We start from the raw sequence: 14572 nt of genomic DNA, 5'->3' as shown, positions 1-14572 counted from the left end.
AAGGGGGAGGCACTGATTTAAATGCCTGAAGCCAGGCTGAGCCAGGCTGAAGGAATGTCAGGAATGAAGGAGGGGACTGAAGGAAGGGGGAGGCACTGATTTAAATGCCTGAAGCCAGGCTGAGCCAGGCTGAAGGAATGTCAGGAATGAAGGAGGGGACTGAAGGAAGGGGGAGGCACTGATTTAAATGCCTGAAGCCAGGCTGAGCCAGGCTGAAGGAATGTCAGGAATGCTGGAGACAGCTGCTCCAGACTGCAGTAGGTCCTGGCAGCAGTGGAATCCAGCTGCAGCCGCAGCAGATCTCCCTTATTCAACAGAAAGGGCTAATTTAATGATGGACTGCAGCGTTAGGGACATTATGACAGCAGAGGACTGTGTTTGTCCCTCCCCTGTGATAATGTACTATAGTACTGGTAATGCAACAGTTTGGTGTGTGACTAACTGAGTGCCCACTGCCTTTCCCTCTCACTGACCAGCTGCATATAGGGTTTGGATACTGTGTGTCACTTTCTTTCACTCACGGTTTCGTTACACTGAAATAACTATGAGAGAGAGAGAGAGAGATACTGCAGTAAGCAGTATCCATCCTGTTTCTATTGCTATTGTGACAGATCATACAGATTTCCTGTCACTGCAGTTTTGTATTATGTTTGTGTTATCAACCATCTAACTTTCTTTACCATGACACGTTGTTCCTATGCCAGGCACAGCTGTGCAAACTGGATGTGTGGACTAACATGTGTGTTGGCTCCCAAGAAAATATTTAGTATGCCCAAAAGCATGCAGCCAGCGATGGGAGAGATTATACATATCGGCCTGTGCCAGAGATGAACCAGAGATTATACATATCGGCCTGTGCCAGAGATGAACCAGAGATTATACATATCGGCCTGTGCCAGAGATGAACCAGAGATTATACATATCGGCCTGTGCCAGAGATGAACCAGAGATTATTATACATATCGGCCTGTGCCAGAGATGAACCAGAGATTATACATATCGGCCTGTGCCAGAGATGAACCAGAGATTATACATATCGGCCTGTGCCAGAGATGAACCAGAGATTATACATATCGGCCTGTGCCCAGAGATGAACCAGAGATTATACATATCGGCCTGTGCCAGAGATGAACCAGAGATTATACATATCAGAGGCCTGTGTGCCAGAGATGAACCAGAGATTATACATATCGGCCTGTGCCAGAGATGAACCAGAGATTATACATATCGGCCTGTGCCAGAGATGAACCAGAGATTATACATATCGGCCTGTGCCAGAGATGAACCAGAGATTAGACTTTGGCAACGGCACAGGTGCTACAGTTTGTGCCTGCAGGTCTGCAGTAGCTGGACTGCTTTATTGAGCTTGCCTGGTTTATGGACCAATAGAAGAGTAAATCCCACCCATCTGGCAGTCCAGGCAGAATAAACCAAACGTTAAAAGGTCTGCCTCAGAGAGAGGGGCACTGTAAAAACTTTTCTGTTCTCTCAACAGTAAAACACTGGTGGTCGGAGAAAGTCTCTGGAGCTGCTGAGCTGTATTAATCCTACTGTAGGACTCATTGCGGCCAGCACTAGCGGGTCAAATTAAGGACTACATGAACAAGTCACTCAGAAAAACAAATCATGACTCTCAACTCAGTAAAAAGAGTTGTTCAAAAAATAGCAATGCATTCATTCATTCACAAAGAGTCATTCACAATCTAGTCCGGCCACAACTATATCTCATTTCAAATGTATCAAGAAATATTTGTATTTGTATGCCTAGCAATCAACAAATGTACATTGTTTAAAGTATACAGTCTCAGCTCCAATAAGCCCCCTATTGTTAACAACATGTGAACGAGAGGATTGTTGTATAATGACTCATTCCAGTTTTCAGTTCATCGTTTGCAGGTACATGCTCTGGGCATTACTGACTCGAATGAATGAAATGAGTCGAAAGATGTGTTCTTTTGACTGAACAAGATGAACAGATCAGAGTCAGTAAAAAGAGCCGAGCTTCCCATCACTATTTGGTTCACTCGGCTCTCAGCTGCGAGACATACATCATTGTTTTACAGACCAAGAGTGTCCACATAGACTCTTCCCACTAACCATTTGTTTAATATAAACATTGTTCCATAATGTTACAGTATTAACTAAACGTGTTGACTTTACTAGTAGTATGCAAACGTTTGGTGGCACAGAAAGAAAAGAAAATGTTGTGAGTCTGGTAAAATCATCTGTGTTATTGTGGACGCTATAGCAATATTTTTTTAAATTAATTTCATAAACTATATTGGATATAATGTATGCCTGTAAAGATTCCTGGTTCAAATCAACCCAAGATGATGAGCCCTGTGGATTGGACATTGTGAATGACAAGGTGGCCCTCTACATTGCCACATTCTTCCAAGAGCCCACTGAGTTTGAATTAAGACTTCAAGTGTGGTAAATGAGCACACACACACACACACACACACACACACACACACACACACACACACACACACAACAGCTCGATTTTTTAGCAACCGAGTAAGCCCTGGTGCACTCTGTCTCTCATTATATTCTTTATTTTTCCATGCTTGTCCTATGGGTGTGAAGAGCTGACAAATCAGAACTGAGGAAGATTGTTACGGAGGAAACCTGATGCTGCGCTGACTTCTCTCTCCTGCCCAAACTGTGCTGTTGTGTGTTTCACTGCCTCTTAACCCCCTTACCCCAAATAGAGTTGCCCCTGATCATAGATCTAGCATTGTACCCAATCCCAATTTTAACTCCCTCTATCTCTTTGTGTCTCTCTCCCCCACACCCCACACACACAGGCACACAATATCATTTTTAAATAAAATGTAATCAAATTTCATTGGTCAAATACACATTATTAGCAGATGTTATTGCGGGTGTAGCGAAATGCTTGTGATTCTAGCTATATACACATGAGATGAGTAATACATAGACTAAGATACAGTAGAATAGTATAGAAAACAGTATATTCACATGAGATGAGTAATACATAGACTAAGATACAGTAGAATAGTATAGAAAACAGTATATACACATGAGATGAGTAATACATAGACTAAGATACAGTAGAATAGTATAGAAAACAGTATATACACATGAGATGAGTAATACATAGACTAAGATACAGTAGAATAGTATAGAAAACAGTATATACACATGAGATGAGTAATACATAGACTAAGATACAGTAGAATAGTATAGAAAACAGTATATACACATGAGATGAGTAATACATAGACTAAGATACAGTAGAATAGTATAGAAAACAGTATATACACATGAGATGAGTAATACATAGACTAAGATACAGTAGAATAGTATAGAAAACAGTATATACACATAAGATGAATAATGCCAGTTATGTTAACATTAAGTGACTAAGATACCTTAGAATAGATTAGAAAACATTACATACTGTACAGTACATACAGTACATATGAGATGAGTAATGCCAGATATGTAAACATTATTTGTGACTAGTGTTCTATTCCTTAAAGTGGCCAGTGATTCCTAGTCTATGACTATGGGCAGCAGCCTCTAATGTGCCAGTGATGGCTGTTTAACAGTCTGATGGCCTTGCGATAGAAGCTGTTTTTTAGTCTCTCGGTCCCAGTTTTGATGCACCTGTACTGACCTCGCCTTCTGAATGATAGTGGTGTGAACAGGCAGTGGCTCAGGTGGTTGATGTCCTTGATGATCTTTTTGGCCTTCCTGTGACATCGTGTGCTGTAGGTGTCCTGGGGGGCAGTTAGTTTGCCCCCGGTAATGCGTTGGGCAAACCACACCACCCTCTAGAGAGCCTTGCGGTTGCGGCCAGTGCAGTTGCCGTACCAGGTGGTGATACAGCCAGAGATGATGCTTTCAATTGTGCATTTGTAAAAATCTGTGAGTGTTTTAGGTGACAAGCCAAATTTCTTTAGCCTCCTGAGGTTGAAGAGGCTTTGTTGCGCCTTCTTAACCACACTGTCTGTGTGGGTGGTCCATTTCAGGTTGTCAGTGATGTATACACCATGGAACTCGAAGCTTTCCACCTTCTCCACTTCGGTCCCGTCGATGTGGATAGGGGCATGCTCCCTCTGCTGTTTCCTGAAGTCCACGATCATCTCCTTTGTTTTGTTGACGTTGAGTGAGAGGTTGTTTTCCAGGCACCACAATCCCAGAGCCCTCACCTCCTCCCTGTAGGCTGTCTCGTTATCATTGGTAATCAAGCCTACTACTGTTGTGTCATCTGCAAACCACTTTATCTCTATACTGATGTGTAGCTTGTTTTATTGTCTTGCGGAGTGAATAACTACACTGTTTATATTCTGCCATTATTGCCAGTCACTTTGCCATGGTCAAATGATGTGGTTGCAGTAAGTGTTGTAATGATGCTCTTATATGGTTACATACAGTATGTGTTAACTGTTGTTACTTCTATTGTCAATTCTGTTGTTAATGTTGTTACCACCTTTGCAATTTTTATTTTATGTACAAAAGTATTGTTTTTATTACATTTATATTTCAGGTAGAACTTCACTGTACATATACAGCATTATCCTGGCACCAGAGTTGCCGTCTTAATACTATAATACTATAATGTTGCAGAGATGCTTTAATATACACTACATGACCAAAAGTATGTGGACACCTGCTCATTGAACATCTCATTCTAAGATCATGGGCATTACTATCGAGTTGGTTCCCCCTTTGCTGCTGTAACAGCCTCCACTATTCGGGGAAGGATTTCCACTAGATGTTGGAACATTGCTGTGGGGACTTGCTTCCAATCATCCACAAGAGCATTAGTGAGGTTTGGCACTGATGTTGGGCAATTAGTCCTGGCTTGCAGTCAGTGTTCCAATTCATCCCAAAGGTGTTTGATTGGGTTGAGGTCAGAGCTCTGTGCACGCCAGTCAAGTTCTTCCACATCGATTTCGTCAAACCATTTCTGTATGGACCTTGCTTTGTGCATGGGGACATTATCATGTTAAAACAGGAAAGGGCCTTCCCCAAACTGTTGTCACAAAGTTGGAAACACAAAATCGTCTAGAATTTCATTGTATGCTTTAGCGTTAACATTTCCCTTCACTGGAACTAAGAGGTCTAGCCCAAACCATAAAAAACAGCCTCAGACCATTATTCCTCCTCCACCAAACTTTACAGTTGGCACAGTGCATTCGGGCAGGTAGCATTTTCATGGGATCTGCCAAATCCAGATGCTGAAGTGTAATTCATCACTCCAGAGAACGAACGTGTTACCGCTGCTCCAGAGTCCAATGGCGGCAAGCTTTGCACCACTCCATCCGACACTTGGCATTGTGCATGGTGATTTTAGAATTGAGTGCTTCATTTCAAAGCTCGAAGCTCCTGACGAACAGTTCTTGTGCTGACGTTGCTTCCAGAGGCAGTTTGGAACTCGGAGTGAGAGTTGCAACCAAGGGCAGACAATTTTTACACGCTACGCGTTCTGTGATCATGTGTGGCCTGCCACTTCGCGGCTGAGCCGCTGTTGCTCCACTTCACATTAAAAGCACTTACAGTTGACCAGGGCAGATCTAGCAGGGCAGAAAAGTGACTTGTTGGAAAGGTGGCATCCTTTGACGGTGCCATATTGAAAGTCACTTAGCTCTTAAGTACGGGCCATTCTACTGTCAATGTTTTCGGATGGAGATTGCATGGCTGTGTGCTCAATTTTATATACCTGTCAGCAACGGGTGGGGTTGAAATAGCCGAATCCACTAATTTGAAGGCGTGTCCACATACTTTTGATTATATTGATTAGTGTATTTCACAGTACTATTTTGCTTACTGTAAAACATTACATAATCCCTGTAAATTTACAGTGGAGATGCTGTAATATGTTTTACAGTAAGGAAAATAGTAATTTAAAATATATTACAGTATCTCTGCTGTACAGCAATATTACAGCATTATGCTGGGAACTGGGGAAGTTGTACAGTGGGGGCATGAGAGCAGTGGGGACAGCTGTACCTTATTGTAACAAAATGATCGTGTTATGAGTTTTCAACTCTTCATTGTGAAGGGAAGGAAAATAGTTCTGTCATTGTGGAGTAAACAGCTGCAAGGAAAACAGGAAGAGGGGTCCCGTGTGGCTCAGTTGGTAGAGCATGGCCCTTGCAACACCAGGGTTGTAGCATAGATTCCCACGGGGGACCTGTATGAAAAAAATATGAACATGTATCCACTCAATTCTATAAGCTGCTCTGGATAAGAGCATCTACTAATTTACCAAAATGCAAATGTCGACTGCAGAGGAAAACTGAGTGACACATAGGGAGATGCAGAGCAGCAGGAGCTACAGGAGCATTAGACTCTATACATGAAATCATCAATGCAGCATGCAGAATCAAGTAATATTAGATTGTTCTGTCAAGCTTAGCCTTTGTCTTGACAGACAAAATATTCAATCATGTAGTCTGATTAAATCTTATCTCCATCTAATACAACATTAAATATAGGATCCAATGCAACGGCAAATGTAATTAAACGCAACATTAGGCTACATTTGTAATCCAATGTAATGACACTAGTTGGGCTATTTGTGTAGTAAGCACAGGAATCATTGATACTTGCCCATGGTGCAAGAGAGGTTGGAAATGCAATAATGTCTGTACATAAAGCATAACAAAGCCTATTCCCATAGAATCTCCGGCTTTTTCAAACTTCACTATTGGAGCATCAAATCAGATCTGATATCCGGCAAGTTAACATATTTTGAACATTTTGCACATTCATGTTGATCAATCGATCAATCAGTGAAATAAAGGTATAAAAGGGAGAGCAATGCTAGCTGGGTAAATGGAATGAGTGACTCACAGAAGAGTGAAATGACACCATAGGAGGGTTATCTCTCTTTCTCCTCTCTCCTTTTTCTTTTCCTCTCCCTCTGTCTCCCTCTCTCTCTCTGTACTCCTCTATCTCTCTTCTCTTTCTCTCTCTTTACCTCCCTCTGTTTAAACTTCATTACCCCATATCTAAACTCCGATGTCCAAGAATGACTTGCATTCATCCTCACATTCACCTAAATGTCAGAAGTCAGAGCTGTGGCAATCAGCCTCATACACACACACACACGCACACACACACTCTATCACCACATATAACTTACCTCTTCCCACTGATGTATGTATCTGATGAGTCGGGAAAGTCTCAGCAGCCTCAGAAGAGACAGAATCTTAGTAAACCTAACGATCCTCAGCGCCCTCGCCGTCTTGTACACCTCTGAGTCAAACCCTTTTTCCACTATTAGAAATATATAATCCACTGGTATGGACGAGAGGAAGTCGACCACAAACCAGCTCTTCAGGTAGTTCATCTTGATGACCTTGGGGTCCAGGATGATCTCGGAGTTCTCCTCGTTGACGATCCCCGTGCGGAAGTTCATGACCAGATCCACGAGGAAGATGGTGTCTGATGCCACGTTGAATATTAGCCAGGTGGTGGTGGTCTGCTCCGAGAAGAAGGTTATTCCTACAGGAATGATGATCAGGTTCCCCATCATCATGACCAGCATTACCAAGTCCCAGTAGAACCTAAAACAGACAGAAATGGGTCATCAAATAATATGGCTTTAAGTACAGTACACATAGAGGGGATTGTTCCAATAAAATCTACAACAAATAGAGAATGTGTAAAAAAAAAAACTATGGTTTCAGAATCTAGAATAGACACATAACATGTCAAAATACAGCTTTACATATGAACGGTACACATACAAAGAATTAAACCTAGAACAAACAGACAGCATGTCAGAACTTTAACCAAATCAAATCAAAACTTTATTTGTCACATGCGCCATGCATGTAGACCTTACCGTGAAATGCTGACTTACAAGCCCTTAACCAACAGTGCAGTTCTTGAAGAGTTAAGAAAATATTTACCAAATAAACTAAAGTAAAAAGTTGTGTGCGGGGGTAGAGGTAAGTTGAGGTAATTGGTACATGTAGGTAAAGGTGAAGTGACTATGCATAGACAATAAACAGTGAGTAGCAGCAGTGTACAAAACAAATGAAGGGAGGGGGGGTCAATGTAAATAGTCTGGTGGCCATTTCATTAATTGTTCAGCAGTCTTGGGGGAAGAAGCTGTTAAGGAGCCTTTTGGTCCAAGACTTGGCGCCCGGTACCGCTTGCCGTACGGAAGCAGAAAAAAACAGTTTATGACTTGGGTGACTAAAGTCTCTAACAATTTTATGGGCTTTCCTTTGACACCGCCTATGATATAGGTCACGGATGGCAGGAAGCTTGGCCACAGTGATGTACTGGGAATAGACACATAACATTTATATACACTTAGATTGGAGTCATTAAAACTCACTTTTCAACCACTCCACAATTTTCTTGTTAACAAACTGTATTTTTGGCAAGTCGGTTCGGACATCTACTTTGTGCATGACACTAGTCATTTTTCCAACAATTGTTTACAGACAGATTATTTCACTTATAATTCACTGTATCACAATTCCAGTGGGTCAGAAGTTTACATACGCTAAGTTGACTGTGCCTTTAAACAGCTTGGAAAATTCCAGAAAATTATGTAATGGCTTTAGAAGCTTCTTATAGGCTAATTGACATAATTTGAGCCAATTGGAGGTGTACCTGTGGATGTATTTCAAGGCCTACCTTCAAACTCAGTGCCTCTTTGCTTGACATAATGGGAAAATCGAAAGAAATCATTGACCTCAGAAAAAGAATTGTAGACCTCCACAAGTCTGATTCATCCTTGGGAGCAATTTCCAAATGCCTCACGTTCATCTGCACAAACAATAGTACGCAAGTATAAACACCATAGGACCACGCAGCCATCATACCACTCAGGAAGGAGACGCTTTCTGTCTCCTAGAGATTAACATACTTTGGGGTGAAAAGTGCAAATCAAACCCAGAACAACAGCAAAGGACCTTGTGAAGAAGCTGGAGGAAATAGGTACAAAAGTATCTACACTGCTCAAAAAAATAAAGGGAACACTTAAACAACACAATGGAACTCCAAGTCAATCACACTTCTGTGAAATCAAACTGTCCACTTAGGAAGCAACACTGATTGACAATACATTTCACATGCTGTTGTGCAAATGGAATAGACAACAGGTGGAAATTATAGGCAATTAGCAAGACACCCCCAATAAAGGAGTGGTTCTGCAGGTGGTGACCAGACCACTTCCCAGTTCCTATGCTTCCTGGCTGATGTTTTGGTCACTTTTGAATGCTGGCGGTGCTTTCACTCTAGTCGTAGCACGAGAAAGAGTGGAGTCTACAACCCACACAAGTGGCTCAGGTAGTGCAGCTCATCCAGGATGGAACATCAATGCGAGCTGTGGCAAGAAGGTTTGCTGTGTCTGTCAGCGTAGTGTCCAGAGCATGGAGGCGCTACTAGGAGACAGGCCAGTACATCAGGAGACGTGGAGGAGGCCGTAGGAGGGCAACAAACCAGCAGCAGGACCGCTACCTCCGCCTTTGTGCAAGGAGGAGCAGGAGGAGCACTGCCAGAGCCCTGCAAAATTACCTCCAGCAGGCCACACATGTGCATGCGTCTGCTCAAATGGTCAGAAACAGACTCCATGAGGGTGGTATCAGGGCCGGACGTCCACAGGTGGGGGTTGTGCTTTACAGCCCAACACCGTGTCGGACGTTTGGCATTTGCCAGAGAACACCAAGATTGGAAAATCCGCCACTGGCGCCCTGTACTCTTCACAGATGAAAGCAGGTTCACACTGAGCACATGTGACAGACATGACAGTCTGGAGACGCCGTGGAGAACGTTCTGCTGCCTGCAACATCCTCCAGCATGACCGGTTTGGCGGTGGGTCAGTCATGGTGTGGGGTGGCATTTCTTTGGGGGGCCGCAGAGCCCTCCATGTGCTCGCCAGAGGTGGCCTGACTGCCATTAGGTACCGAGATGAGATCCTCAGACCCCTTGTGAGACCATATGCTGGTGCGGTTGGCCCTGGGTTCCTCCTAATGCAAGACAATTCTAGACTTCATGTGGCTGGAGTGTGTCAGCAGTTCCTGCAAGAGGAAGGCATTGATGCTATGGACTGGCTCGCCCGTTCCCCAGACCTGACTCCAATTGAGCACATCTGGGACATTATGTCTCGCTCCATCCACCACAGACTGTCCAGGAGTTGGCGGATGCTTTAGTCCAGGTCTGGGAGGAGATCCCCCAGGAGACCATCCACCACCTCATCAGGAGCATGCCCAGGCATTATAGGGAGGTCATACAGGCACGTGGAGGCCACACACACTACTGAGCCTTATTTTGACTTGTTTTAAGGACATTACATCAAAGTTGGATCAGCCTGTAGTGTGCTTTTCCACTTTAATGTTGAGTGTGACTTTCTAATCCAGACCTCCATGAGTTGATAAATTTGATTTCCATTGATAATTTTTGTGTGATTTTGTTGTCAGCACATTCAACTATGTAAAGAAAAAAGTACTTAATAAGAATATTTCATTCATTCAGATCTAGGATGTGTCATTTTAGTGTTCCCTTTATTTTTTTGAGCAGTTTATATACACAGTAAAACGAGTCCTATATCGACATAACCTGAAAGGCCGCTCAGCAAGGAAGAAGCCACTGCTACAAAACCGCCATAAAAAACGCCAGACTATGGTTTGCAACTGCACATGAGGACAAAGATTGGACTTTTTGGAGAAATGTCCTCTGGTCTGATGAAACAAAAATATAACTGTTTGGCCATAATGACCATCGTTTGGCAGAAAAATGACCATGTTTGGAAGAAAAATGGTGTGGCTTGCAAGCCGAAGAACACCATCCCAACCGTGAAGCACGGGGGTGGCAGCATCATGTTGATGGTGGGCTTTGCTGCAGGAGGGACTGGTGTACTTCACAAAATAGATGGTTTCATGAGGCAGGAAAATGATGTGGATATATTGAAGCAACTTCTCAAGACATCAGTCAGGAAGTTAAAGCTTGGTCTCAAATGGGTCTTCCAAATGGACATTGACCCCAAGCACACTTCCAAAGTTGTGGCAAAATGGCTTAAGGACAACAAAGTCAAGGTATTGGCTGTCCATCACAAAGCCCTGACCCCAATCCTATAGAAAATCTGTGGGCAGAACTGAAAAAATGTGTGTGAGCAAGGTGGCCTACAAACCTGACTCAGTTATACCATCTCTGTCAGGAAGAATGGGCCAATATTCACCGAACTTATTGCGGGAAGCTTGTGGAAGGCTACCCGAAACGTTTGACCCAAGTTAAACAATTTAAAGGCAATGCTACCAAATACTAATTGAGTGTATGTAAACTTCTGACCCACTGGGAATGTGAAATAAAAGCTGAAATAAATTATTCTCTCTACTATTATTCTGACATTTCACATTCTTAAAACAAAGTATTGATCCTAACTGACCTAAGGCAGGGAATTTTTACTCTGATTAAATGTCAGGAATTGTGAAAAGCTGAGTTTAAATTTATTTCGCTAAGGTGTATGTAAACTTCCGATTTCAACTGTAGATGTTCTTTTTGTCCAAATGGGAAAGGGCAGTGTGGAGTGCGATTGAGATTGCATCATCTGTGGATCTGTTGGGATGGTATGCGAATTGGAGTGGGTCTAGGGTATCCGGTAGGATGTTGTTGATGTGAGCCATGACCAGCCTTTCAAAGCACTCGTTTAGGCAGGTTACCTTCGCTTCCTTGGGCACAAGGACTACGGTGGTCTGCTTGAAACATGTAGGTATTACAGACTCAGTCAGGTAGAGGTTGAAAATGTCAGTGAAGACACTTGCCAGTTGGTCCGTGCATGCTTGGAGTACATGTCCTGGTAATCTGTCTGGACCCGTGGCTTTGTGAATGTTTACCTGTTTAAAGGTCTTGCTCACATTGGCTACCGAGAGCGTTATCACACAGTCATCCAGAAATTTGGGTGCTCTCGTGCATGCTTCAGTGTTGCTTGCCTCGAAGCGAGCATAAAAGGCATTTAGCTCGTCTGGTAGGCTTGCGTCACTGGGCAGCTCGCATCTGAGTATCCCATTGTAGTCCGTAATAGTTTTCAAGCCCTGCCCCATTTAACGAGCATCAGAGCCAATCTTAATCCTGTATTAACGCTTTGCTTGTTTGATGGTTCGTCCGAGGGCATAGCGGGATTTTTTATAAGCGTCCGGATTAGAGGCCCGCTTCTTGAAAGCAGCAGCTCTAGCCTTTAGCTCGATGTGGATGTTGCCTGTAATCCATGACTTCTTGTTGGGATATGTAGGTACGGTCACTGTGGAGACGACGTCGTCGATGGACTTATTGATGAAGCTGATGACTGAGGTGGTGTACTCCTCAATGCCATTGGATGAATACCGGAACATATTCCAGTCTGTGCTAGTGAAACAGTCCTGTAGCGTAGCATCCGAGTCATCTGACCACTTCTGTATTGAGTGAGTCACTGCTACTTTCTGCTTCAGTTTGTGCTTTTAAGGAGGAATCAGGAGGATAGAATTATGGTCAGATTTGCAAAATGCAGGGCGGGGGAGAGCTTTGTATGCGCCTCTGTGTGTGGAGTAAAGGTGGTCTAGAGATTTTTGTCCTCTGGTTGCACATGTGACAAGCTGGTAAAAAGTTGGTCAAACTGATTTAAGTTTGCCTGTCCCTGGCCACTAGGAGTGCCACTTCTGGATGAGAATTTTCTTGTTTGCTTTTGACCTAATAGAGTTGGTTGAGTGCAGTCTTAGTGCCACCATCGGTCTGTGGTGGTAAATAGACGCTACAAACAATATATATGAGAATATATGTGAGAACCGTCTTGGTAGATAGTGTGGTCTACAGCTTATCATAAGGTACTCTACTTCAGGCGAGCAATACCTCGATACTTCTTTAATATTAGACATTGCGCACCAGCTGTTATTGACAAAAAGAGACACACCCCCACCCCTCGTCTTACCCGACGTAGCTCCTCTGTTCTGCAGGTGCATGGAAAATCCACCAGCTCTATATTATCGGTGAAACAGGAGAGTCATTATTACAGATTTTAATGTCCCGTTGGTAGGATAATCGTAATCGTAGGTCATCAATTTGAATTCCAATGATTGCATGTTAGCAAGTATAACGGATGGCAGTGGGAGTTTACTCGCTCACCTACGGATTCTCCAATCTGCGCTGTCTTTTCCTCTGTCTTTTCTTCACGCAAATGATGGGGATTTTGGCCTGTTTCCGGGAAAGCAGTATATCCTTCTCATCGGACTTGTTAAAGGAAAAAGCATCCAGTTTGTGGTGAATAATCGCTGCTCTGATCTCCAGAAGTTATTTTCGGTAGCAGAAACATTATGTACAAAATAAGTTAAAACATAAGTTACAAACAATGCCTAAAAAACATACAAATTTGCACAGCTGGTTAGGAGCATGTAAAAAGTCAGCCATCCTCTTCGGTGCCATCTTAATGCATGCCATTTAGCAGACACTTCTATCCAAAGTGACTTACAGTGCAGTAAATACTTATATTATTAGTATACTGTATATGATCCCAGCAGGAATACAACATGGTGCTTGTAATGCTTGGCATTACAAGCACCATGTTCAATGCTCTTATCAACTGAGTCACAGAGACACAAAAATCCCTGGATAATATGGCTGTATTATTTACACAAAGAGGATTGCATCAGTTTGCACCAAAGGACCCAGGCGTGGGTATGTGAATATGATATGCCTGTATGTATAAACCCACACATCATCCCTAGACAGAGCCTTTATGGCATGAGTTAAAATGTAATCGAATGGATATGGAAGTCAATACTCAGCAAAAACCTTACCAATATTCTGTCAGGCAAAATGAATGCACACGTGTCAAGGAACATATGAAGGGAGATTATGAGGTATCAGTATCAATTTGGAGCTTAAACGAGTGCTTCTATCAAACAAATCTGTTTTTATTTTATTTTTCTTCCATCCCCACTTTTTCCTGTTCATATTGTTTCAGAGGGGATTTAATAAGAAACTTGACTATATATTCCCCTGTATGTAATTTACAGTGAAGGGGAAGACTAGATTCTCGGCTAGTCTGGGGTTGCGTCCCAAATGGCAACCTATACATATCACAATCAAATTAGAAAATGTTAGCGATAATGATAACTGCGATAAATTACGATCAATCATTTTGGGGAGGTGCTAGAGCCGAGCGATATGGACATAAAGTTTTATCTCGATTAATGTAATTATTTTTCTAGATAACAACAAATGTAACAAAAAGGTGCCATATGCAGAAATTAATCCGCCATTTCCTGTTTGCAAAAATTCGAATAGTTTGCTTAATTTCAGTTTGTGACAAAACAAGCAATGCATGGTTTAGAGAATCATTGTGCCATCTAAAACGATGTGATTTTCAGCTGTTTGAAGCTGGTGTACAAAACCGAAAGTAAAAGACACAAAAACTAAAGTTATGAACATTTAAAACAGATCTACCACTTCTTAGACTTTCTTTCAATGAGAATAACAGATCTATCTCACATTTCTATGTGAATTTGGTCGGAATGCCCAAAAGTGACATATTGCAGCTTTAATGGACAGTTACTATGATCAAAAAGTAAGCTATTTCATCTAACATATCCAGGAAATGCATGAT

The 14572-nt window shown here is 42.5% G+C and overlaps 1 protein-coding gene across 1 annotated transcript in view; it reads right to left on the bottom strand.

The window, feature by feature from the left end:
* Positions 1–14572, bottom strand: part of LOC112219712 (potassium/sodium hyperpolarization-activated cyclic nucleotide-gated channel 1) — a 173469-nt gene that overhangs the window by 142724 nt on the left and 16173 nt on the right. The window contains exon 2 of the mRNA XM_024381224.2: positions 7124–7547. Coding sequence (XP_024236992.2) covers positions 7124–7547 — 424 coding nt within the window. The remainder of the gene's footprint in view (positions 1–7123; positions 7548–14572) is intronic.

The sequence above is a fragment of the Oncorhynchus tshawytscha genome, linkage group LG20, assembly GCF_018296145.1.
Source record: "Oncorhynchus tshawytscha isolate Ot180627B linkage group LG20, Otsh_v2.0, whole genome shotgun sequence".
Lineage (NCBI taxonomy): Eukaryota > Metazoa > Chordata > Actinopteri > Salmoniformes > Salmonidae > Oncorhynchus > Oncorhynchus tshawytscha.
This window is presented reverse-complemented; position numbering and strand designations above follow the sequence as displayed.